The following is a 27691-nucleotide window of genomic DNA, read 5'->3' as shown; positions in this document are numbered from 1 at the left end:
TCGAGCGGCCGCTGGCCAGGGTGTTTCGGCTGAGGGGCTGGTGAGCGGTTGGCGGTGTCGGTATGCCGCTCTTCGCACCCAACCCCTTCGAGCAGGACGTAGGTAAGCGAGTGGGATGGTGGGACATAGGGAGGCCTGGGGACGCCCGGTTGGGAGCAGGGCCGGTGCCTGGGGACGGCGGCCTCCTTCCGCCCCCCGCGGCGGGCCCTGGGCTCCTCAGGGAGGAAGAGTAATGACGGCCCGCGGTGGATGCCGCCTTTCCAGGCCTGTTTGGTGAGCAGCCGGGTCCCGGGGCGCTGGCAGTCCCGCCGCCAAGCTTCGAGGTAAAACCGGTGTTCTGTTTGTGACAGGACCCGGCTGTCCTGCAGTTCCGGGCCGCTGTCCTGCCTTGCCCTGCCTTGCCCTGCCTTGCCCTGCCCGCTTGCGTTCTCGGCTTTCTGACGGAGTTATGTGGCCGGTCGGGTGCTCTAGTGCGGCGGCCTCGGGCTTTGCCCGACCCCGCTAGCGATCCTCAGTTAAAGGAAGTTTTTGTGACCCGTCGTGCAGTGACTGGTAACGTTCTACAGCTTTTACAGCATGTCGTTGAGATGTCTTGTTACCTCCTGGCTTTCACATCATGTTTCTCGGTTTGCTTAGTTCCAGTAGAGTGAAGTGGTATGTTAAGCTTGTTGTTCTGATGTACAGCTATCGGGGGTGAAAGCCGACTCTATTAATATCACTAGGATCCGATTTTTATGCGTGTTTCAGTACTTAATACCCAGGCATTGTCTAGAGGCTGATCTGGGGGCATCAAGTTAAGCCCGAGCTGACATTTCTTCCCATTACAAAACCATGAAGCAACTTGTGCTGCAATTGGTGCCATCACCAGGGTGAAGATGATGACTCAGTTGTTTCGGTTTGTGCCTCTGCTTTGTCTTGTGCTTTCTTGACCATCAAACTTGATCTGTGTGTTGCTTTTTTTTTTAATTAAAAAAAAAGTGCCTATTCTGAATGGTAGCACTGGAAAAAAAGTGATTCAGTGAAGCTAGATCCAGAGTCAGATTTGCACTTCTTGTTACACTGGAATTTTAGGTTAAAGAAGAATTCACCATTCTTGGGGTTGTTGTCAAGGCTGGAGGGGGAGATGTGTGTATATGGAAGAGGTTGTTGTGATTGCACCTATTAGTGCACCATCTCTTTTTTTGTTGAGTGTAAATTGCACTGGTTTCTTAATATGTCCTCAAAGTTTGTGTAATAAAGGCATTCCTTTCTTTATTTCCTCACAAACCATCGTGAGATATTTTGTGTTGACCTATGACTGAATTGAAAGCAGAAACTTGCCAGACCAGCTAGGCAGAGTTATTTCGAATACTGTGTGAAGTTTTATGTATGTTTTGCTAGACTTACCTTTCACGTGGCTGTAATGTATTTGCACAATTTAAGATTTTTTTTAACTGGGGACTCTCACAGCTGTGCAGAAGCCTTTGGCAAACCCAAATGCTTCGAGGACATCAAGACTGTAGTACTTAAGAAGTGGCAGTCTGCTCACTTGCAGTTTCTTAAATTATGCATTACATATACTGACTGTAACCGTCTGCACTTATTACAATTAAACAAGTGCAATGGAATGAGAACTGTGCAGTTAGTGAAGATAAATTGTACAGTCCATTGCCAGAAAAAACTGTTTGTCATTGGAAGCAGTTTCAAAACAGGTTGTTTTTTGTTTTTTTTTTAATTATTCCACTGTAAATGAAACCACCCAGAATACAAACTCATCAGGTATGGATGGTCTGTACTTTAACTTGTTGTATTTATGTGAGTGATTTTTCATGCCTTTAACTTGTTACATTTTGTTTTCTTTTTCATTTAAAAAAATAAGGTATATACCAAGAAAAGAGTTAAGCCCAACTGGTGGCCTCATGCTACTGGAAAGGACAGATCCTTTTCCGTGGCCTCATCCACCCAGGTTTCTTTTTTTGTTTTGGGTTTGTGTAGTTTTGTTTTTGTTTTCTACCACTGAGCTGGTTCAGCTTTTTTGCTGGAAAACTAGTTTACCAAAAGAAAGCATTTATCTGATGAGTTTGATCACCTGGGCAGGTGATGAAAGCTTGGTGATGTGAATCAGCTCAGCAAAGGCTGTGAAAAATGGGAGTGAAACAGGAGCAAGACACCCTTGCAAAGTTTGATAGGAAGAATGGGGCCTGGCTTTTGTTAGCAGCAAACAGTAGCGTTGATCCAGCATTCTCTTCAGACCACATTTCTAGTGCTGCTCTTTTCTCAGAGCACCTCTAGAAAATGTAGGTAAACACATTTCTGCTTTGCCACAGCTGTTTTTGCCTCTTTGGTTCTAAACCTGTATGTTTACTCTTCAGCTGAGCTGTGCAGAGCCTTAGTTCCTTGGCATCTGATTTGGTGTCTTTGTATTATAGATGCACTGTTGCAAGATTAACCTATGGAATAGTGTTTTAGAGGAGTGTGGTTTCTTCCATCTGTTTTTCGTGTTAAGAGCATACTGCAGAACTTCAGTTTTTCAAACTGTTAAAAGCTTTTTGATTTCCTGTCATAGTTCATGTGCACTTGCTGTTTTCCCAGCGTTGTCCTTCATCTTAAATAACCTTCATCTCTTAAGTAGTTGCTCCTTCAGTAGACAGCAAGCCTATTCCCTTTCATCTTTTGTTTAGTTAGCCTTCTTTCCTAAGATTGTTGACATGATCCAGGGAGTAGGAAGTGCTTTTATGTGTAGTTTGACTGGCATCCAGAATTGTGCACAATACCATGGATTGCTGATAGTGTGTATGATAGTTTTTCATGTTTCCTTGTGCTTTGCTGAAGTGTTTACCTGCTGTGTTTCATTCTGGGGTCATATTTGCCTTTTTGTGGCTGCTTTACCTTGGTGACTTTACTTTGTGCTAGAACTTTGCATGCTGGTCATTCTCCTCTTGTTTCCAACTGCTGAGCACTTAGGTTTCTAGGAGAATCTTTTATTGACTCTGTGTGAATTTGCAGTTTGTTCTCCTGTTCTATTTTTCTGCCTAATGCAGTCATCAGGGATTTACATTTCCACTTATATTTTAGCCTTTCCTTTTATTGATGATACCTTCCAACTTTGCACTAGCATCTTTATCCTTCTGTCAGTGTCAGCCAGATTGTATTAATACTGATATCAAAACTGATTTTTGAGGCATCTGGGGAGTAAACTCTCCCACCCTCTGTTTCTCTGCAGTTTGAACAGACAACTGATGTTAGGTGAGTCTTTGGTAAGGTGTCCTTGCCTAGAAGAGTGGCTGCTTTCTGTTACAATTAACCATGTTTCCCCTTAATTTCTTATTCTGTAAAAACTATTGTATTCAACATCTGAAGTAAAGTCATGCAGATATTTGAGGATAATTGGGGTTTTGCTCGGGTGTTTCTTCTTTTCTTGAAATGTAGGAACAATATATTCCAGTCTTAAGTCTATAGCTTTAACTTGATTTGCCTGATTAAAATTTCTAAATTCTGAGCCTGCAATTTTATGGCATTTCTTTACCAGTGTTTGATATTATTACTGGTGTGCTCCCCTGACCCTGCCTTGATATTATATGGTATGACTGTTGGTAGCTTTCATTTTGGTTCTTTCTGGGCTTTAGAAGTTTCCATTAATCCCTCCCTAGTCTATTTAACGTTTTTCTTATAGTTTGCAGAGTGTTTGATAAATGGAATTGTTTGTTTTTCAGGTTATTGGCAGATTGACTCAATGAAACAGAATGTCAGGCTCGCTTTTTAAGCAAAAATTCTATCTCGTAAAGCTTTCTTAGTGAACTGGATTTCCATTGCAAAAGTTATTTTGGATTATAATACTTGTAATGAATAGGGATCATTACGAGTAGGGTTGGCTTTTCAGCAAAGACCAAGTGGACCATGCAGTGTTTCTGGAAATGCAAGTCATATGATTGCAGTGCCATCACATCTATAATCACTAATAAAATCAAAACTGGAATTTTCTAATGTAGCTATACAAAGGCAAAGCAAAAAAAGAAAAAAATATAAAGGTGTTTGGGATTAAATTTCTTGTTTTCATCCATGTAGTTCTGCTTCAGCTTTTGAGCAACAGCAGTCTGGTGTTGGGTGGTGGTTTTTTTTTTTTGTTGGTGCTGGTTTTTTTTTTGTTTGTTTGTTTGGTTTTGTGTTTTTTTTTTTGTGTGTGTTTTTTTGTTGTTGTTGTTTTTCTTTGGTTTATTTTTATTTTGGCTTTTTATTTTCACTTTCCATCTCTGAACACTGGTTTTGCAAACTTAGAATGGCTCTGTGTAGATGTTGAAATGTTTATGTGCAAACAAGAGTTTATTTCACATTGCTTCAGGTCAAATCAGTCCCTGGAAAATTCTGTTTCAGTGATTGTGGTCTTTGGTGAATGCTGTATTAAATTGGAAAGGGTTTTTTTGCTAAATCAGTGCTTGGGTGCTTGCTTTCTTTGTTTCTAGCATAAAAATTGACCCAGGTGGAAAATAATTGTTACTTTCTAGTATTTTATGTTTTTTTAACAGGCATTTTATCTGGCACTGTTGGCAAGCCTGGCTCCAGGGAATTCGGGACTGAAATAACAAAATATTTTGCAAATTTGAAGGTCATATGTGTTGGGCAGTGCAGAGGTAGAGCTGTCATCAGACCAGGACGGCTGACTTTGCTGTGTCAGTGTCAAGTGCTAGCACTGTGTGTTAAACGGGATACAGATTTCCAGCAGAAGCAGTCAGTGAGAGATCTGTGTTGTGTAACAGTGTGGTGTACTTTTGCTATTACTCAAACGTGTTATGTTGGTTACTTTGCCTGAGATTTCCAGAGAACTTTTGGGGTGTTTGTATCATGTTTGGGAAATCCTCGGGGCTGTGAGGTTCTTGCAGTTCCTTTTTTACCCCCCTTTTCAAGTTCATAAGTGTATTTTAAGATTGCTCTGGTTGCTCTTGCTGTTTTCTTTGCTCCTTGCCATTGTGAATATAGATTCGAGCATATCCACAGAGTTCTCATTGTCATATTGAAAATGGGGTTTGTTGCTTTTGTATTTGCAAACCTGAGGGAACAGTTCTGGGTGTGCAATGCTGAAATTGCAGCAGGCCTCAAGAGAAGCTGCAGAGTATGGAGGCTGTGAGCTTTGTGTAGTGTTTCCAGGCCTGTAAGAGTGAGCATGTGGTAGCATACTTAATGACAAATGTAGTTCTGCGACACTTTGACATTATGCCAGGATCTTTAGAGCCTGAGGACTTGGTGTTTGAAAAGATGTAAACAGGGAGGCTTTTGAGTATGGCCATGTGTTGTCCAGTTGCACTCCTCATAGTATTTCAACCACCCCCCCCCCCCCCCCATCTTTTGGTCTGTTTCTTATGTAGTACTCACCCCTTTTGTGGAAAAAACAGAAAAAGAATTAATGCAGTTCAGCTGGAAAGGCCAGTGTTCCTCTCATCTTTTGGATGTTGTGTGGTAGAAGCAGAGTCCTGAAAACCTTGACTTTAGCATGCAGGGGTAAAACATTACCTTCTTCTCTGGAAGAGTTAGTGAGAGTGTTTTAAGGCAGTAGCTTGACAAGCATTTCTTATTTTGGCACTAATATCAATAAACAGTTCCCATCCTCTTCCCAGATGCTCATTTTAGTGCTATCTCTTTTATGTTGGCATAGTTTTTTGTGCAGCTGCATGGCAAATCAGATTAGGGAACTGATCCAATTAAAATTTTTTAATTGTGGTTTTAATTCTTTGGTGGTTTTTAAAAATAAACCAAGCAGTGATAAAAAGAAGCATATTTTGCTTTTATCATTATTTCTGTAAAAGCAGGCTCGAGTCTGGTGTTCCTTCACTGGAAGACTACAGGGTGTAAGTCATAGCTTTTTTTTTTTAAGTTGGTATTCTCTCAGCACTGAAAGTCTTGGAAAATACATCTTCCCATATCTGTTTCTTCTCATCAAAGTCCATGTCTTGGCATCTATGAAGTAATTATCCTTCAAGATGATTCTTCAGCTGGAGCTCGTGTTAAGCTGGAAACCAGATGCTGTTAAATTTGTCATGCTGGCAGGGAAGAAAACCTCAAAAGTTGTGAGAGTTTGCTGTGGCAGCCTTTTTATTCTCACCGGGACCACATCTGCTCCTAGAAACAGCATGTAGATAGAAGAGGGGAGGGAGTTTGCATTTGACATGTCTCCATGCATGAACGTGCTGGCGGGGGTGAGGAGAAGAAGCAAGGAGCCGTGAGTAAGAAGGGCTAAGTGTCGTGGTAGCCATGCTGTTCTCCAAGGTATATGAGGTGTGGCACTGAAAACTTCACAGTGAAGCCTGGTAAACATTAAACTTTCCTATTGACAGTGCAAGAATTGATCAGGATAGATGGAACATCTGTCATGGTGGTCAAAGCTGATTTTGATTTCCCCTAACGGTTGTGGAACACTTCAGTATATCCTCAGGCAAGCATGTTTGAGCCTTCTGTAGAGGACAGAAGTTGCACTTGTGTCTACCTAACAAACACCATAAGGGAGAGAGAGGTGTTGATGGGTCCCAGCAGACTGAAGGAGCTGGAGCCTCACAGAGCTGCACCACTACCCTTGTTTTGCCCTGTTCCTTGTCTGTTACTCTTTGTGGGATATCTTTTTCTTGGCTCTGCATGACAGCATGTACAAAAATGAGGTGCTTGGTTTTGCAGTGTTTACGCAGCGGGGTCAGTTTACAAGCTCGCATTTGACAGGCTTGTAAACAATCAAATTAATGTTAAATTTCCTACATATTTTTATGTCTGAGTTCTATTTCAGTTTTTTTTCTTTGCTGTAATATTAGAAGAGTGCTTTTTACTAGCAAATCAGATAGGTGTATCCTCTGAAAGCACCTTAGATGTATTTTGTGGATACAGTTATGGTTTGTAGGTTGGTTTTTTTGTTTTGTTTTAATAACTTCTCCAAAAGTAAACTATTTGATATATTTTCCACTTTAAAAGGAGAGTAGTGAAGGGAAAGAGAAGGGAGTGTAGGAAGAAAAAAGTTTGGAGGTCTGGCTTTGGTGTTTTGGAGCGAATGAAATGAGAAATGGAGCTGACATGGGTGATGATACGTGTCCTTAGGCTTGCGTCCCTTGCTATGCCCACATGTGTGGAAACACTCCAGTGTCTCAGATGAGCTTGCACCCTCCTTAATCAGTGGGCATTGCTGTGTGCTGAAGGAGCCTAAATACAGTGTTGGTTGTTGCTGTTTGTGCCATTTTATGGTTCTGAAGGCTCAGGTATGAAACACAATCTCGGTTTTTCTTGGATTCCATATCTTTTTGTTGACCTACTGTTTCTTGCAGTTTACTCCCTCTCTGCTCATGGAAGAGGGAGATTTGAGGAAAGAAGCATCTCTAAAATATTTGTGAATTTCAGAGGGGCAACAGGTTTCAGATCAGGCAGTTCCATTAAATAACATGCCCAGTCTGTTTTATAGGCATCCATGCTATTTGTCATTGGAGGGCTGGCTTTATACACACAACTGATGGCTCCTGTCATTTGATGAGATGGATTAAGTTGACTGACAAGTTTTGATGGGAGGATTCATACCACTGGGATGGAGACATGCAAGGTGATGCTTTTAAAAAGCATTTCTAACAGGCTGAAGTTATGCGAACTAGACATTGTGTTACGCTGTTCTCCTTTGATTGTTCAGTACTTGGGGTTCACATGTCCAGGAAACATGCATAAGTCAGACATTAAAAGTGTTTAAAATTGCAGGCACTTATTTATTTCCAAGAACAAGCAATTAATTTTTTAGTGTCCTAAAAATGCTGATACACTTAAAAGAAAGTTTAACAATGAAGTCTTTTGTGGGTAAGTTTTTGAGAAGGTTTGTGCTGCGGGAACAGTAGTTCACAATATTTGCACCATTTGTGCTTTCAACAAAATATTGGCTTCCTGTAAGTAGTTAGTCTACCCTATGAAGATAACCTATGTCCAAAATTACAATTTCTATTCTTCCTTCTTGATCTGCTTTGACATCTATAACAAAAGTTTTCAGGAGCACTGTTAGTTGGTATGCTTGCGGTTTCTTTGTGGAAGGCATTCTGATGAGCCAGCCTGAGTATCATTGCAGCTTTTGACAGCAAAACTTAAGTAGTGAAGCAGATTATCAGAGATGCTTAATTGCACACATGAAATTGAGTTTATCCTGTGGTAATATTGCTGTCAGCAAACCTTGTCATTTTGGAACAGCTGCTGTCACAGAACACTATCACATTAATAGTGAGTTACCATTATGTTCTGCTTTAATCTTCTAAATAGTCTTTAAAATACTCTGTCCCAAAGGGACTTAGAGGCCTCTCTTACCAAAGTAAGTAGAAGTACTGATTGTAATATTGCCATGACTATAAATTGCATTTTGATAGGATTAATATATAACAGAAAAATCTAAATGTACCTATATTTGAATTTAGTTAAAATATTCAATTGATGGCTTAAAATTAAATCCTAAGGTAGCATATGCAACGTACAAAATATTTAATTTGCTCTTTATAAGCTATTTTAATAGAACTGCTATATTTATTTGTGATTAAATTAACTTGACTCTGAAAAACTTAGCACAAATAAAATTAAGCCTTATCATTTAATACTTAGAATTAGATGCTGCAAATATTAATTAAGGATACATTCTTTTAATAGAGCAGTCTGGTTTTTGTTGCCCCTTTCTGTGTATGTTTTTGTTAAGCCTTCCATGGCATGCATTTTTTCTCAACACTTGCTTTGGTGTTCAGATTTCCTGAAAAATCTGAGAGAAAAATGTTATGTTTTATAAGTGTGTTGAATGAGGAGATGGCTTTCCTTTAAAGCCCTAAAGAGATATTTCCTCCCACCCCACCTTGGAATATCCAGTTATACATTTGGATATTGAAATGTGAAATATTTAATGACATGCAAATATTAAAAGACCTTGAGCGAACTCTAAACTAGGGCTGTGGCTTAAACCTGGAGTAACTAAATGAACTGTACAGAAGGAGTTTCTTTTTCATCATTTACAACATTGCACTTTGAGAGTCTCTTATGTATTTGGAACTTTTTAATATTTATCACATTTCTTAGTCCAGTGCTGAAAACTGTAGGTAACACTTTACAAGAGAGCAAGAGTTGGTGCTAATCTGTAGAAGATGCTGCCTCTCAGTAATCTGTGTGTGAAGTCTCCTTTTTTTGGCATGGCTGAGAAAGCATCTGTTGACTAGAATCTGAACCTAATAGGGTATTACGCTTCATCAGTCTTGCTTTTTTTTTTTTTTTTTTTTTTGCAGAAAAAGCCACAAATGAATGTAACACCAGTGAGGACTGGGGTCTTATTATGGATATATGTGACAAAGTTGGAAGTACTCCTAATGGGTAAGCTGTACCTCAGTTACGACATGCAATTTCGTGTTTATGTGAAGAATAGGTTTCAGAGAGAATGCATCTCAAAATGCTCATCGTAGTCAGCTATGCAAAAAGTGCTTCCACTCTGCCTCTGCAAGCTCTACAGATATATGTAGTTGGCTTTGAAATTTTTTGAAAGAAATGTTCCAACAGGATTTCTAGTAGAGCAGTTTGTATATTCTGAGTGCATTCCAATTTTTATGGAGTTTCACACAGCAGAATGAGTTATTTGTATTTAATGATCTTGCATAAATTTTGAGAGGCAACTGTGCCAGTAGGAAAAAGTAAACTAGTTTCTTTGCAGGAAATTCTTTAGCTAGGACAGTTAGCTGTTTAAGATGAGAAACTTGCCTGTGTTTATTCATTAGGAAGAATGGGACTGATGGAGGGGGAGAGAGAAAAAAAAAGAGGGATCAAAACACAGTCTGAATCCGTTTAGCCTAAGTGGTAATACTGAAACATAAGTGGTAGATCAGTGATTTTTAGAAGAGCTGAAATAATTTGCTGAATTTCAAGGTAATCTTTTTGAGTGGTAATGTTGTTTTCAGTTTTGAAAACCTGAATTAGTGCATACGCTGTATTCTTAAGTGGTCCTAGAATTTTTATGAGTTATGTGTAAAGTTTGAGTTTACTACACTGGGAAAGGGTTTGGTTTGGGTTTTTCTGGTATTAATTGCCTCCCAAAGGGAATAGCAAATCTATTCTGAGAATCTTTCATTCTGAAGGAAAAAAGTGTAAGATGTCCTTTGAGTCCTTTATTAAAAATGTTTTATTTTTTTGCTGTGCCGAAAGACTTTTGTAGAGGGAGCTGTTTTAAATCTACTTGTTTTGGAGGAGGGGAGACTGTAAGACAATGTATTTTTAATTACACATGCAAAATATATATATATATAAATATGTAATTAAATCTTAATGTATTATTTTTGTATATACAAAATGCCTTGGAATTCTGTCTTGGAATGCTACTGCTGCTATTTTACTTCAGGTTTGTGTAGTTTTATTCCCTCCTGCCCTTTATGAAGAGCCATCTTTCAAAAATAACAAATATTGTTGCCTACCTTTAAATAAATATATAGCTTAACAATAGTAAGTTGACTTTGTTGGATTATTTGTGCATTAACTGTGACCAGACCAGACATACTCAGTATTAGGAGTAAGACCGTACTACTTTGGCTGTGTGGACATTGCTGAGTAACTTGGCACAATAGGGCTGGAGTAGAAAACCAGAGAAGTTGGTGATGAAGCCCCTGCATACATCCAGTTTTGCAGGTCAGGACATTAGGGTTTTTTCCCCCCTTCAGAACAGATTTAATCTCTTCTCTTGAGCTTGATATCCGTGCCAGCACTGGTGAAAATTTATCTGCAGATCCTGCCAGTGGCTTTGACTCTCATAGCTTTTCGAGAGGTTGGAGCACATTAGGTGTGCACAGAGGAGCTTCTGGCTTGGTTTCTCCCAAAAGGCAATATATTTGCATGCACAAAACTCCCACTGTGGGCTAAATGTGCAACATGTGGGAATGAACAGAAAATTTGTTGCAAAACCAAAGTACTGCTTTAACCAAAATGTGAATATAGATGCAGCTTCTTACATTGTTTAATGTAGCGGCATAAACTCTCACTACTGTACACACAGTAACTTGAAGGAGACATCTTTTAGAATAAATCAAAACCTTTAAACAAGCATCTTTTTCAGTGTTCACAGTGAAATGGTTTTGGCTTCATCTTTGCACAGGCTTTTTTTTTTTTCCTCAACTTTTGCCTAAGGTTGTAATTCCATGACAGCTTTAAATTGACAGGAGAGTTTGCATTGAAGAGGGTTGTAAAATGTTTCCTCTAGCCCCTTGAGCTAGGTTCCTTGTGATCTCACAACTAACATGCTCAGTCAGAGCATCTCCTTGATCTGAGCAGTGCATGACTGCTAAAGCCTCAAGTCAGGAAGGGAGGAAGACTGCATGCATTGCTGTAGGCGGAGATGGTAGATGTTTGGTCCACCACTTTTCATCAGTGGCTTTCTCTTGTGCCTGCGTAAGGTGACTGAGGAAGCAGAGCCTTAGTGATTGTTTGAGCTGAGTTTGCTGGGTGACATGGAGACATGCAACCTTGTGAAGACATTCCTGTGCTTGGGTAATACAGTAGCTCAAGAACACTCTAAGGGATATTAGTTGTAAAGATGCAGCATCAGCTGTTTGCATAGAGATTTCTTTATTTTAGGGGGCTCTAAAGAGTATTGTTAATGAAGCCGTATGTATACCTTAGCATACATGTCGATCATGCATGCCGTTAATGCTCATTTTAAGTATGGAACTCCTTAGTAGAGTAACATTTGTAAGGCTAATTGTTGTTCTATACTTGTCTGAGATTTTGCCAAAACAAATTATAAAATCTTCATGTCCCCATACAGCCTTGAAAATGGGATCCCAGAGCTGACAACCTGTGAGCACGATTTTTATATTAGATCTATAGAGACCCTTTACAGTAGCCACTAAAAATAACTATTTATTTAATCACTGCTCCTTGTTCTTTTATGTAGACTTCATTGCCTATTTCAAATCCTCAATTCGATGGAAATTTTCAATTTCCTCATCTTAATGACAATAGCTTCCTTTATGACCTGTCAGCAGTTTTATAGAAATGACTACAAAATGCCATTGTAAAAATGTTCCAATTCAGTACACATAAGAACAAACAAGTTGTTCCGTACTTTTTTCCAGGCTAGCTCTGGGAAAAGTTTAGGTTGAGTTACCATTTTTTTTTCTTTTTTTTTTTTTTTTTGGTTCCTCCTCCCAATAGACCCAGCTTGAGTACCTGGTATCATTCATTCCACAGAGTATGTCACTAACTTTTATCACTAACAGTTTCTTTGCTGCTTTTTCAGAGCAAAGGATTGCCTTAAAGCCATCATGAAGAGAGTAAATCATAAAGTTCCCCATGTGGCTTTGCAAGCACTTACAGTGAGTAGACAATCACCATTTTCAAAAAACCTTTTGTATTCTTTTATGTATGCAGCTATTAAATGTGTACTTACCAATTAATACCTTTATCATCAGTAGAAGTCAGAGAGTGCATGCTGAACAGATTATTACATTTAACTATCTGTGCTTTTGTTTTGGATTATTTCAATTGTTGTCACGTGTTTTCACAATTGTATTTGTGTTGTCAGCTTTTAGGAGCCTGTGTATCAAACTGTGGGAAAATATTTCACTTAGAAGTATGTTCTCGGGATTTTGCTAGTGAAGCTCGAGGTATAATAAATAAGGTAATTTTTTTATAATCTTAAGTATTGGGGGAGGATTATTTTGGTAACTTCTTTATCTCAGCATAGCAAAGGATTGGCAAAACTAATGTTCTAGTTAATATGCATTTTCTAGTTTTGGTGCAACTGCAGATAGTGCTGACTGTCTAATTACTAAAATTTGTGTACTTTGATTTTTACTATGAAAACCAAATGTCTTAAAGAAGTGACAGGCTTATAATGCCACTCCAAATTGTTACAAAATTACATAAGCAGTTTTCATTAAAATCTGTGGCTCTTCCTAAGCTCAGGTAATTTGGTAATGGTGAAGGCAGCTTTTCTTTAAGAGAGTTTTTATTTGGCTTAATGAAACTCATAGGCTGAAGTGCAAAGGGAAAAGTGTGAAGAAGTTAAATTCCATTTTTACGAAGAAAAGGATAAAGTCTTCAGACGACTTGCTTAGTTGCTAGAGATTCTCAGAATGTTAAATGAGGAAATAAAGACATAGATGGTTAGGGTCAAGCAGCTGATGGGAACTAAATCTGGATGTGAGTAACTGAATGAGCAGAAACAGCTTTCCCCTTGATTATTGCTCCAGTTGAAGACAAAAATGGCTAATGGGTTAAAAAGCATTTAGTCTTCAAATATATTGGAGGCCTGAAATCGTCAGAGGTTGAGCAAAGCAATTAAGGAAACTAATAAAATTGCTGGGAAGCAAAATGAGTTCACAGCTTCTCTGTTTCTTGCTTTGTATGGAAAAATAGGTCTTAAAGTCCTCCCCTTTGTTCTCAATAGCGGTGGTCCACTCTGAAACAGAACATTGACCTTCATGGTTTGACAGCACTTTGGGGATATAAAAGGAAACCTTTAATCACACTGAAGAGTGGATTTGGAGCATAATTTATTTTGTTGTTGGGAAAGACTCGTTTCACCCATGTCCCTGGCCCACTTGGAGGGATAATCTTCAGAGGGCAGATAAAATTGTACTTTCTCCCTTTTCTCCAAAAGAAAATTAGTTCAGGCAAGTGTAACAAACGTCTCTGTGCTGACACTGAGCCTATCAAACTGCAGTACTTCTTTCAATTAAATGCATGCTTGAGCCTAAATTTGTCAGTGTTCTTACTGTTCAGCATATGTTTGCATGTGAGGCACGGGCTTACAGTGTGATCTGAACTACACTCAAATGAGAAATCTTGGCCGTGCACTGCTTCTCTGCAGCCCCAGGCTATTACCCAGACAAGCCAAGTAAAACAGATGTAGGTAAGCCCAGCAACCCTGGAATGCTTATTCACCAGGAAGTATCCTGAGGTTGGCTTGAATGCTTTTGGTTCAAACTCTTGTCTTTTCATCAACTGTCAACAAAACCAGAAAGCGTAAGGAGTCTGAAGGTCCATGTTTTATCCTTGTAGTGTTGGCATGACTGTCGCATACATTAACTGCTCTATTCAAGACTTGCTCTTTTTGTTCCAGTAAATTTTTGAAGGCTATTACATGATTAACATCAACTGATGTTTAATGTTACAGAAAGGTGTTCTTTAACCGTAGAGTAACACATGACTGACCTGCTTTACTGAAGGTGGATTATGACTTCGGGTGAGGTTGTTAAGACATAAAATTTGCAGCGTTGAATGAAATCGGTGGTCCTATGTGGATTTAGCTATAAATCCTGTAGAGGAAGGGGAACTGTAGGGGCTGTCATGGGAGAGGCTGGAGAAGAATGTAGGAGCCAGAGGAATTGCGGTCAGAGCATGAACTTGATCTTGGTTTGCCTCCACTATCTTCCTTTAAGACTACGTCCCTGCACCTTGGTTACTAATTAAGGAGCTAATAGAATGACCTGTGCTGTGAGCTGGGTGGCACTCTATATAATTTATACATGATGTGTAATTCCTTTCTGTGAGAGAATCTGAGTCAAGGAAACATACATACGTACTTATATACAGAGGTGGTGCAAAGATCAGGCTTTTTGGTCCTATCTCCCAAGAAGTCAACAGGGAGAAATGTGTTCTGCCATGTGAGGAGAAGACAGCAGAGGTTAAAGATGATATCTTATATTAGACCAACTTAAGTGGTTGGGAGGGGAATAACAATACAAATTAGAAGTAGTGAAGGTAAAATCGAGGGTAACTAACATGGAGGTGCAGAAAAGTTGGGTTAAATGTGGTAGAGAGCCTGAATTTCTTCAAAACTATGGAGGTGGAAATATGGCTAACATTTGAAAGTCAAAAAGTTTGTCAGTCCTTTTGCTTAACCATCTTTAACCACCTAAAATTGACTGAATAGCATAGGTAGGTGAGATGCCTGCAAGATCTAAGCTTTGACTATGCAAGAGAATTTGCCTCCAAAGATTGCTGTGAGGGTTGAAGTAGCCCTGATTTAAAATAACCAGTTGTTTGTTAGAGTCAGGGAAATCTGAACTGCCTGCATTCTGTCACTGCACTGGGGTAGTGGTGTAGGAAACTGCTGTGTCAGCTTTCCAAAGAAAGGATAATGTTCCAGAAGCTCAGCATCTTAACCTGTAAGGTCAGAATCAGTGTATAGAAGACCATATATCTTAGGCTCTGCTTTCCAAATTTTCTTAATCAAGATAGTTAAAAGGATATTTATAGTAAAATGGTTTTGGTAACAAAGTTTTAGTGAGAGGGAACAATTCTTTCTTCTCATTTTGAGGTACAAATATCCCTTTTATGCAATTTTGTCTTCTAGGCTCATCCAAAAGTATGTGAAAAACTAAAAACACTAATGGTGGAGTGGTCAGAAGAATTTCAGAAGGACCCACAATGTAGCTTAATATCTGCAACTATTAAGTCTTTAAAAGAAGAAGGTGTAACTTTTCCTGCAGCTGGATCTCAGGTAAAAGCTGCTTTGGGATACATGGTACTGGTAGGTTCACTGTTCCTGGTGGTGAACAAATGAAAAACTGTTCAAATGAGAACTTACGTGTTTTCAATCAGGTGAGAGTAGAAACCTCGTTCTAGCAGTGTCCTTATAATCGGGTTCACTTTTATTCATTCTTCTTTTTTGTGTCCTTGCACACCAAAGAAAAGAACAGACTAATGGCTATTTCATGATGCCGTTATGAGTTGTTCCATTTAGATCCTTGTTTTCTTCTGATCGTTTTCAGAGCTTCATTGGGCTGTCATCACCTTAAATCTAAGCAATTCTACACCCACACTTTGTACTTGGCGTTTCATGGTCCTGATGGCTGACTTGGAGCACATACCTTTGTTTTTCTTCACACTGCCTCACAAAACAAAGGGCAGTATCTGGACTGGGGACATTTTTGAAGATGATTTGTGCTATGCTTTCCTTTTTCAAGTCCCCATTTCTTGTTTATGCAGTTACCGTCCGTGTCTTTGTAGTATGTGGAGTGCTCCAATCCCTATACCCCTTGTGTTTTCCTCCTGGTGATACATTATGCCTAATCTTTGAGCTGGTAGATATAATGACAGGTGTGTTTTTCCCAACACTTTATTGATGGAATAAATATCTAAATATTTTCACACTAATTAGGAGTCAGGTGAAGATCAGTCATGAAAATTAGAGCTACAGCTTCTATTATGTATTCCTTAAATGAAGTTTACTTTTCTTCATATTCAACACAGGGGGGTTTTTACTTTTAATTATACAAAGATGTTTTGACTTCTAAATCTAGGATATATGTTAGAACATATGGCAGAAACATGGAAGATCTAGAGTACTGGCAACCAATTAAGCTTCTTTTCCTAAAAGTACATATGAAATGATGTCTTGATGTTTTTACCTCATACACTTTACTTCAAACAAGCAAAGCTGAAGCTTGCTTATTAGTGTTTGGTACCCTTGTACAGAACTGTTTTCAAGGACCACTGGAAGTCCTAGACACAGCTAGGGTCTGAAACTTCATTCCTGGTATGTGTGGAAAGACTTCCTTGTCGGAATGATTTCACTATGCTGTTGTGGAAATTCGTATTATTTAAGTCTGCAGCTTCCAACTTGATGTACATTTGCTCTTCCTTCCCATTGTCCCACCAGCAGAGAGAGAGGATGGCTTTTTGCTCTGAGAGAGATCTCCCTTTTCAGTAAGTCCAGCTGCTGCTTAATCATAGAATGGTTTGGGTTGGACAGGACCTTAAGATCATCTGCTTCCAACCCCCCTGCCATGGGCAGGGACTCTCTGCGCTAGACTGTGTCACCCAAGGCTGTGTGCAGCCTGGCCTTGAACACTGCCAGGGATGGAACATTTACCACTTCTTTGGGCAGCCTGTTCGGTGCGTCACCATCCTCACAGTAAAGAACTTCTTCTTTACATCTAACCTGAACTTCCCCTGTTTTAAGTTTAAACCCATTATGCCTTGTTCTATTACTACAGTTCCTGATGTTTTCTGATGTAGGAATCCAAAGAGCTCTTCTTCCCTTTTGAAGGTTGGGGTAGAAGAGTGGAGGACAAAAATGGAAAGAGTAGTCATTTAAATAAGTAGTCTTACTAACAAATGAGATGGAAATAATTATTTAAATGGGATTAGTTATTTAAATGAGAGCTGATTATTTATTTTTACTTTGTTCCTTGCTGAAAACAAAATAAAATGTGGGTGAGATTCTGAAGAGTGGTAATTTTTACTTCTAGAAGGTCATCTTGATTCAGTAATGGAATACTACAGTAAGGCAAATAACCAGGAACAACTTATTACTAATTTTAAAATATATAATTATAGAGCTTTCTTTTTTGTTCATAATCTGAACTACTTCTATTGTTAATACATTTGCAGGCTTCTACAAATGCTGCTAAGAATGGTTCATCATTAAGTAAAAACAAAGAAGATGAAGATATAGCTAAAGGTAAATTGCTAGTCACAGCCTTGGGTTAATACTTGTGCTCTAAAAGTTTTGTTAAAATGTAGAGAAATAGGAAGTCTAATCTCTTCTGCATTGAACTGAAAGCAAGAGCACAGCAGGTTGGTAATTAGTATAGTGTATTATTCAAGGTGTTATCCTCATGGGTAAGAACTTGGGGGAAAATATATTCTTCCCCATCACATAGCCATTAGCATTGTTTTGTCACTGCTTTCTCTCCAGAGATTGATCTCCCTTCTGCACGCACATGTTTTATTTTAGCCTACATCTTGATGCTTAAAAAAAAAAAAGAACATTTAAATGTTTTCTTTTTTCTCTCTATTGAATGTACTTACTGTCATTCAGATGTCAAAGTGAAGAATTTATTAGTATTTCTGATCATGCTAATGATGCTACCGACATTAGTAGTGTATGCACTGCTACGAGTAGTGAGCTGTACCACAAAGAGCAGAGGGGTTTTTAAATGTTTTATTACTTGTGCATGATTGCATTTTGTCTTTTAATCCCGTTGCAGGGCAGAGTAAAGTTTGGAGCAAAGATTTTAAACTTAAAACGTTAGAGAAGGAGATACCATGTTAATAATATAGCAGTAAATATTTTTATTAGAAAAGCAAGCTACCTTTATATACAGAGATCAAACATACAAGCTTATTTTTTTTTTCTCCCCTCCCTGAATTGTAGCTATCGAATTGTCTTTGCAAGAGCAGAAACAGCAACAAATGGAAACGAAATCCTTGTACCCATCTGCAGAAATTCAGCAAAACAATCAGAACTCGAGGAAGGTGCGAGCTCTGTATGACTTTGAAGCTGTCGAGGACAATGAACTCACCTTTAAAAGTGGAGAAATTATTTTTGTTTTGGATGACAGGTATAATTTACTCAGGTGAAGGTGCCTTTATTCCAGAGCTGTTTTTTTTTTTCCCCTTAGGATAGCAAATTTTTCCTCTAATGCTTTTTAACCCCCATCCCCCCCCAACCTGCCCAAAATGTATATTGTGACTCTGGGCCTTCCTCAAATCCCTTTATCTTCTGCTGTTCTTTCTGTACCCACTCAGGTCATGATTGGTGCAGGGAGAACTTCACTGTATTACACTGAATATTTCATACTCTGGTGTAGATCCAGTTTGTTTGTAGTTTTTAAGATGTTAGTTATATGTCATAAGAATATGGATACACATTACAGTGCTGAATTCCAGTTACTTTCACAAATTGTTGAACTTCTGGCTATCTAACATGACATTTGCAAAGAATAAAACTGAAGAAAAAATACTTATTCTTATCACTGTTGCCCCAATGATAGCTGAGAAGCTAACTTCTTCCCCCCTAAATGCTGTTCTGGTTGAATAGACTGTGACAGATCAATTATATCTCTAATGTTAGTCCCCACTTGTGAACTTACTAACTTTTAGATGAAGCTGTAACGGGCTATCATCTTATCAGCCTAAAGAACTGAAAAGTTAAATTCTGAGTGATTGCTACTGAATGATTTTACTTCCCCTGATCCTTCCCTTCTCCCCGCCCTCTGCCCCCACTTCTGCCTTTGGTTTTACTGCTAATCTATACAGAAGTTCTCCTTTGCCTTCATAGTTGGATATGAAGGAAAACAGTGCATTAAATACCACAGGTTTTCTGTCAAAAGCCCGAAAATGTTGCTGATACTAAATGTTAATATTCAGAGTTTTGTAATACATATTTATTTTCCCAGTGACACCAATTGGTGGAAAGGTGAAAATCACAGAGGAGTAGGACTGTTTCCATCTAACTTTGTGACTTCTGACTTAAATGTGGAACCTGAGGCAGGTAAGTTAGCTACTAAAAGTTGACAGATTATTTTAGAAAGGTGGGCTTATGGTGGAACTACTAACTAGCCCATGAGCAACATAATTTCCTGAAATCAGCCCAACGAAGGAATTGAGAGAGACATCGTGCCCTTGTTTCAAGCAAGCAAGCAAGCATATACCACTGCTGTAGCTCACTTTAAGAGTTTGTATCTTCTAATTCTCTGCTGAGTTGCCACCTTTTTCATGTTATAGAAATTAATTCAATTTCTGTTCAAGTTCAATTTACCATAGTTCTTTGTCAGTAATACATTAGATCTGAATCCAGTAACTTGCCATTTAAAATGTTAAAGTCTCTTTTCAAGACTTCAGGCCTAGCACAGAATAACATTTATATCCATGTCAGTGGTTAATATGAATCACATTGCTAGCTTTATTCATGTTCATGATGCCAAAATAAAACTTAACACTCATGACTTGCCTGAAAGTAATTGTACATGTATTGGAGGTGGTTTTAGATGCTTATGTGACTCAACTGTCTTTCTCTTGCTGGGGCTAGGTTCATAATCAGGCTAACAGCCCAAAGGAAAAAGCTTGTCAGAAGGCTTTCTAGGCAAACTCAAATTCCCTTCTCCAGTAGCTAGGTGTAATCACTGCTTGAAGTACTTATTCCAACTTCTCTTTCATTTAAAGAACTGATAGAAAGCATGGAAAAAAATTGTGTATAAGATAGTATAGTAACACAGCTGCAGAAAAGAAACTAATGTTTGTTCTTTCAGCAACTGTGGATAAAAATTCTGGTCCTGAGGATACTACAGAAGAAATTAAGAAAGCAGAACCTGAGCCAGTTTATATAGATGAGGTATGCAGTCGCTTTCAATAAAAAAAAGAAATTACTGAGATTTTACATTGGTTGAATCGTTCTTTTGTTACTGAATGTTAGCAGCCAATTCTTTTAATGTAAAAAAATTTTGGGTGTTTGTTTGTTTTTAATTTGAAAGTTAAAACAGTTTCTGCCATGCTTCAGAAATAACTGTTCCTCATCTTCTCTTCACCTTTCAGGATAAGATGGATAAAACGCTGCAGGTACTACAGAGTATAGATCCTACAGATTTAAAGCTTGATTCTCCAGATCTTCTAGACTCAGAAGGTACTTTGAGCACTAAGCTAGTTTTTTTTATTTCTTCTTCTTTAGGCTGGTAATTCTTTTGTGTTTAACCTTAGAGAAACTGGCCTGTGCTAACAGTGTGCTGTAGAATAGCCTATTTCACAATGAAGGCAGGAGGCTATATGTATAACTCTAGGTTTTCTAATAGTTGCCAAGCCAACTCCATGTTCAACAGAGTAATTTGCATAACTTCCAGCTAGTGTAAAATGCCTGATCTTTGCAAGATCCATCTACCTATGAATCCCTTCTTGAAATAGGCAATTAAATTTGTGTCAAAATTTCCCTAAAATACTGCTGGCTAGGAGGGGAGAGGCAGTTCCATTCACTTAAGAGCCAGTTAGTTCAAGCTATGTAATAACAATTGAATGTACATTAATACAGGAGTGTTTCTGTAGTGGAAAATGTGAAGGCAAAGGAAGCTCTGCAATACAGCGGATTTATACAGATTGGGTATTCCAGTAGAGATGAAAGTCATAGATCTTGCACAGTGCAAGCAGAAATGAAAAATTTTCCATGTGTTTCATTAATAGTCTTCTGTTTGAGTGGGTAGAGGGAAGAGAGGAGAGAAGATGACAAAGCAGAACCACTGAAGTATTTTTCCTGTCTATTTGGGCTTGAGGAATGGGATGCACATGATAACCAGTTGCAATCTCCAATTCTGTATGCTATTTTAGTAGAACTGAATAAAGTAATTTTCAGATGCATTCAATCTTTTAATTGTGCAAGACACTAACTACGTTGACACTTTTGTCTTCACAGATATTTGTCAACAGATGGGTCCAATGATAGATGAAAAACTAGAAGAGATAGATAGGTGAGCCATAATGTAGCTTCTGTGTTATTTACTATGATTTACTTTAAATTGTGCAGTTGTACTCATTTTTTTGGGTGCTTTATCTTCCATCTCCCCAACTAGAAGGTCTTGCAAGAAAGAAGGTTTGGCAACTTTACCTTTAGTTTTTAGTGTTTAGGTACCACAGTCCCAGCAGAGATTGCTGCTCTCCAAAACTTACTGCATAGGTTACTGGATGCATTTTGTATTAGCAATTTTTGACTGTAGCCTTTTGCAGTCTGTCTAGAGGTTGGTATTTTCAGTCTTCTGCTGGCTGTCATCTGTGACAAGAAAATCTGTCCAACTCTATCTTCACCTCTTTCCCCTCAGATTCTTAGGGATACTTGAGGTTGGAAAGAAAAGTTAACTAAGACCTGTGGAGTTGCTTACCTTATTGCAGCTAGGGAAGAACAGTTCTTAGACCCTCCTTCCAGTCCCTTTGGTATAAGAAACAGAATGGCCACTTTACAGTATAGACATGTAAGAAATTGACCTTTTAAGTGCTTGGGTTTTTTTCTTGCATATTCAAAACCATTCAAGGAGACACTTTTTTTTTTTTTTTGACCAGCTGACACTAGGTGTTAGAGAAACTTGGTGTTTGCATGTGTTTGTTTTGAAACAGGAAACATTCGGAATTATCGGAATTGAATGTAAAAGTTCTAGAAGCTCTGGAGCTGTATAACAAACTGATGAATGAAACACCAATGTATTCGGCCTACTCAAAACTCCACCATCCTGCACAATACCCACCTACCTCTTCTGGTGTTTCAGTGCAGGTCAGTATCCCTTTCTGGAAATAGACACTTTCCTAATATAGATTTCTATTTAAAACGATGACAGCAAAAATGAAGTGCATGCTTTCTTGCTAGCCTATGAACAGTTGCCTTGCCTGGTGGCTTTTTATAGCATTTAGAATAAAATATCATTTATGCACTAAAACGGCATACTTTAGTTTGCAGGCACCTGCTTGTACAATAAGGTATAGTTGTTAATTTTTCTCTAATTAACAGAAAGATAACTGTATTGAAAATACTAAAAGATCCCTTCCCTGGTTGATTTTTTTTTTTTTTTTTTTTATAGTTAGAATTATGTGTTTCAGCAGCTTGGTGGAAATTCTTGCTGTGAGTCATGTCCTCAGTCTTAAAGTAAAATGTTACCTTCTTATCTAATAGGGGGGATGTGAGTGAACTTTAATATTAATGCATTAATCATGAATGCAGTGTACTTTTTCAAATATAGAAACACTAGTCTTGTTTTAGCTTTTCTTTTCCTTTAAGAAATGAACATATTGTATTAGGGGGTGTAGTTGCCCAAAACTGTTACAGTATCTCCAATGTGCCATATTGATGTTTTAAGAAAACAAAAATGGAGGAGAAACATTTTTAAAGATCCTTTTTGGAGAAAACATAGAATGAGCGATTTTACTTTAAGTGAATTTTGCTTTAATGTTAATTGTTCAGTGGGAAAAGAATAGTTGCCATAGCAACTGCTAGATCTGAAAATATGTCAGTTAAAAGTAATTGCGTGTCCTTAACTCCTGGTAACGATGGAAAATTCTTTATGTTTGAAGATTAAAAAGTAATGTAAGCCAAAAGGCAACTGGAGTTTACCGTTTCTTTCAAGGTGCATACTTCAGTGGTGAAAAATACAAGATAATGCTAAGTGTGCTGAGCTTAATGTTGTTACTTGGTATGAAACTGTCCCTTCTTTCAGTGTCCATATACAATGTCCATATACAAAGTCCAAAACCAATGAGCAGCATAGACTTCTGTAGACGAAGCGTGTTATACCACCTGTTCTATCTGAATTTTGGGTAAAGACTTGCATAATCTTAAATGAGAAATGCAAGAAACTACATTTTCTACTTTTGTGTTAGTCTTAGAATGCTCTTATGTTTTAATTTACGAAATGTGTTAAGTAGCAAATCTCGTATGGCGCCTGTCTTCCTACTTGACTGTGCATCAAAATATGTCAGGATCAAACATTTTAAAGACAAAGCAAATTATAGGGGGAAAAAATAAAGTTTCTGTGAGAGGCAGAGGTCTTGTATGTGATGTTCTTCCTTCAGATGTTAAGCACTGACCTTATTAGCAGTGCAGTTGTGGAAAGAGAGCTGCTGGTGAAATAAAAGTTGCCTATTTAAAATGTTGAGAAGTTACATGTTTCAGTTTTAGAACCTTGTTGAAAAAAATGAATGGATGCTTATTCAGTCTTTGAACCCTACTACTGTAATGGCATTCAGTGCCATGTTTGCTGCTACTTAATTGAAAATAAAAGATACGCAATGATGGGTTGTTTGGTTTGTTGTTTGTTTTTTTGTTTTTTTTTTTTACAGTCATATCCTGTGCAGCCACCTAGTGGAAACTACATGATCCAGGGTGTTCACCAAGTCACCATTTCCCCAGGCTATAGCCTAGGACCAGATCAGATGGGGCAGTTGAGGTCTCTGCCTCAAAGTATAAATTCTTCTGGAGCAACTCAGTCAGCTCAAGCTACATATTTAAGGTATCGCTTCAGCACACTGTTAAATCACCTTCTTCCTGTTGGTAGTTTTACTACTTGGTCTAAAGGTTGTGTGTTCTTGGGATATTTACAATAACGTGTAATATTGTTTGATAACTTTGAAAATAGATTGCTTTTGGACTAAACAGTATTCTCCTTTGCAAATCTGCTTGTCAGATATATAGACATGAACTTGTCAGCATTTGATTTGTTTTGTTGTGTTACAGCCCAGGACCAGATTCTGTGTTAAACCAGCCGTACATGAACCAGAACCCCAGCCTTCCATCGGCTGCCAGCCCAGCTGCGTACACCCAGCAGCAGCAGATGGGAGTGTCGGTGGATATGTCGGCTTACCAGAATAGTACATCAGGCTTGCCTCAAGGACCAGGTTATCCTATGGCAGTTCCTGCTCATTCTGTTCTACAGCAACAAGCAAATTACCACCAACAGCCTCTTCTTTAAAAACAAACCAGCTCATATTTCTGAATTAATGAATAAAGGTTGACCTTGTGATTTTTATGAATACCTGTCATGGGATATCAAGATACATTTTCCTTTTAAATAACCAAATTCACTGCATTAGGGTGATGCAGAGTAAAAGTATGCATCAGATCTGATTGTTAAGCATTTGCATAAAGATATTTTGAACTGGATTAGCTGATGGTTTAAAATAATTTGAGATTACTTTGAGCCCTTATTTCAGTGCTTTCAAAAAGTGCCACGTGTGAATCTTAAGTTAAAAGATTGTCCAAACATAATTTTCCTATAAATGTGTTTCTGAAAACTTGAGGATACTTAAGTATTGTCATGTGTTGCTCCCATTTTGCATTCCCTCCTCTGGTTATCTTACTATTATCCTTCTATCCAAGTGGCTTTAGAGAATCTCTGCAGATTTAGAGACCACCTTCTCTCTGCAGTGCTGTAGTGAGCTTCACAGTATGATGTGCACTGCATAATGGCAACAACTGTGCAAGTTCAGCAGATGAGAGCTGGAAGAGAAAATTATTTGATAATGTGACAGTGAGGACCATGTACCTACAGGAGCAGGAGAAATGAGATTTTACAGTGCTGCCTGGTACATTTCTGGAGAACTTCTGATGTGTTTCTCTTGAAGAAAACAGGTGGGGTTTTGCTAAAAAGGGCCTGTGTCTTTCAGCAGAGGTGGTACTGCAAGCACAAGTCTCCTTTGCGAATGCAGGCAAGGGCTGCTCTCAGCTGACTGCGTGGGCACTATGTGGATACAAGGTGCTGAGCCAGAAACTTGTACAGAATATCTTTTCTTTTCTTACTTGGATGTATGTAGAAGTGAAGGAGTCTTGCAGGTCCTTGTGATAAAGGAGGGGGCTCAAGAATGTTTGAACTTTTAAGGCTGTGAGAATCTACCTTGTTACCTTTCTAATGGGGAGTTCAGTGGAACAGAAATCATCTTTATGGGACCAGAAGGTTCTTGCCTCTCTTGAATTTCCTTTCTCTGCCACCATGTTTAAATAAACACTCATTGCAGTCAGTGAAACTTAACACCATTTGGAAAAGGTGCATGTGTGACACCTAATACGTGTGCAGAATACCTGTGCTTTGTGAGTGGGATTGTGCTCCTCGTTTAATATAAAGAGTGGTTGCATATTGAAAATGACAGACGTGTCTTTGGGAAAGGAATTGCCTTGGAACTGTGGAAGTGCAGCATTTGGTGGCTAAGAAAAGAAATTGAGGAGTTTCTTCCCTGATGCACTTTTTTAAGCGGTGGGGTTTGTACAAGTGGAGCAGATGGGTTGAATTATCTTTTGGGAATGTGGAACTTCTTAAATTGTTTCAGCCTCTGAAAAAGAAAAAAATCACTTTGTTCTAGTCACCTACTCACTTCAGCCTAGTCATTTATACCTATTTTAATGGTTTTATGATAAGCAATAATGTTCAGATTGGCAAAATAATAGAAGCAGATCACAGATAAAACATCTTGGTTAAGTGCATGAAACTCCCAGATGTGTAAATAAGCATATTTGATATATGAATTCTCTACCAAGGTGGGACTCTCAGATTCCAGACTGTTGACGTGTAATAAAAATCACCCTCCACTCAGCAGCACCTCAATTTCTTTTACATTTTATGTAATTATTTGTTATCACAACCTTATTCATTTGCAGCCTCATGCTTTACACATTAAGGTACTCGGTACCTGCTCATGAAGTAATTTTTTACTTAAATTTTGTGCAATTGGAAGGAAGCTTTTGTCTTTCCTTTTGACATGACTTTGTCTTTCTCCTTCCCCTTGAAGTAGCCAAGTAACACGTGTTGAAATACTGAAGTAGTTTAATGACTTGTTCCTTGCATTCTCTAAGGAAAAATAATTAATTTCAAAGCTGCTCTTCAAATTTCTCATTGTTTGGAGGTTTTTTGGTAAGAGTTTACTTTGTTCCAAGTTGATACCTAGTCAAACTAAACCTTGCTGTCATTTATATATATTCTCCATGTTTGTTAGTAAATTGAGATTAAGGTGGGTATTTTTATTGGATTCAAAACTTTGGTCCAGCAGAAATACTGAGTAATCTAAACTGAGATCACTAGACAGATGTAATTTGGTGATGTTCAGTTAATTATTAAATATAAATAATGTATATACTCATTTGTCTGAGATTTTCTATACAGCTACATATATGCATACTCTTAAAGCCTGACATTTTATGAAAGCAGGATTTGTCATCCTGTCATCTCTTATATTCCTAAACCTGTGATACACAACTTGTAGATAGTGTAAAATAATTTAATTATTATTAAAATAGTGTATTCAGAGGGGTTTGGTGTTAATAGGATCTGTTCTTTCTCTTCATACTTCTAGACATGATCATATTTATTTTTAAGGCCTGATTATAACTGAATATGCTGCCAAAGGATTTATCTAACTTCAGATTTCTACACTAGGTTTCTACCTACTGTTTTATATCAGGAATAAATAGGTAGATAACTTCTGCTTTTTCATATAAACTTTAATGGTTAACATAAAAATTTGTGGAACTTTATAATGAGAATTTTAGTGTAATATATTTGTGTCATGGGTGTTGAGAAGATCGATACTAGATAAACTTTCTTCTAGTATGAGTTGGCACCTATTATGTCTCAGTTATAGTCAGCTGAAAGCAACAACTCAATTTGTCTGTAATGCCACCACACATTTTGAGACATTGTGGTCTTTCATCCACCCATAGTGTGACAAACGTACTGTCCATTTAATTTGGTACAGAAATGACAACTTTATAAAAATCAGATTGTTTCTGTAACAAGTAATGCTGTGTGTTCATGTTGCTTTAGATTTTGTTCATAGATGTTCATGGACTTGATGAACAGTGTAGAGCTTTTGAAGGCTGCCCCTTAACCAGGAACATTGAGTGGGACATGGCTGCAACTGCAATCTCTTACAGGAATGGTTTTCTGATAGGAAGATGATTTTTTATTATTATTATTTATCTATGCATCTTTTCTAAGAAGTCACTACTCTTGCTTACATTGAGCACTGTGATGTATCTGTTGAATCTTTGAATTTATGGCTCATGCCAGTTAAATTTTACACGAAACTGACTCAAAACTGTTTTGAATTGATCAGAATGAAAAATGAAGGAAAGGAAACGCAACCAGGGCAGGTTCTGAGCATGTCTGACCTGTCATGGCTCTGGTCAGCCAGCGAGCAACCTGGCCACCAGCAGATAGCACACCTGAATTTCAGATTCAGATCAAGGTTGTGCTTCTCCCTGGTCTGGGATTTACAGCAAAGAGGTATCACAGTTCTTGGAGAAAATTGTCTGAAAGAGTTTGCAGTATTAAGGAAGAGTGGACCTGTTTTGTTGCAATATCATTTGGCCTCCTGTCTGTAATATGTGTGCATTTGCCTTGTGTGAATTAAAGTTTGTTTAACGAGCATGGGTGAAGAGTCTTCTCTTTACTATGTCCTTAAGTCCTTGCCAGAAATGAGGCACAAGCTGTGTGAGTTGTTTAATCATTGCTGC

At 38.2% G+C, this 27691-nt stretch overlaps 1 protein-coding gene across 4 annotated transcripts; it reads left to right on the top strand.

The window, feature by feature from the left end:
* Positions 1–27605, top strand: STAM2 (signal transducing adaptor molecule 2). 4 transcript variants are annotated; one of them, XM_057415665.1, is made up of 14 exons: positions 1–102; positions 9237–9321; positions 12227–12302; positions 12512–12607; positions 15290–15436; positions 17332–17401; positions 18098–18284; positions 19122–19216; positions 19974–20056; positions 20257–20344; positions 21122–21176; positions 21817–21970; positions 23530–23699; positions 23924–27605. In XM_057415665.1, exons 1-14 carry the CDS (start codon positions 63–65, stop codon positions 24156–24158), a joined length of 1581 nt encoding a protein of 526 aa, XP_057271648.1. In that variant the 5' UTR covers positions 1–62; the 3' UTR covers positions 24159–27605. The 4 variants fall into 4 exon arrangements, with proteins under 4 accessions (XP_057271648.1, XP_057271649.1, XP_057271650.1 ...); XM_057415666.1 differs by lacking the exon at positions 23530–23699; XM_057415667.1 differs by lacking the exons at positions 1–102; positions 12227–12302.
* The last annotated feature ends 86 nt before the right edge of the window (positions 27606–27691 follow it).

The sequence above is a fragment of the Pezoporus wallicus genome, unplaced genomic scaffold (assembly GCF_028554395.1).
Source record: "Pezoporus wallicus isolate ANWC-B61680 ecotype Strahan unplaced genomic scaffold, APGP_CSIRO_Pwel_v1 contig_736, whole genome shotgun sequence".
In the NCBI taxonomy this organism is placed as follows: Eukaryota; Metazoa; Chordata; class Aves; order Psittaciformes; family Psittacidae; genus Pezoporus; species Pezoporus wallicus.
Note: the sequence above shows the minus strand (reverse complement) of the source record. Positions and strands in the feature narration are given on the sequence as shown.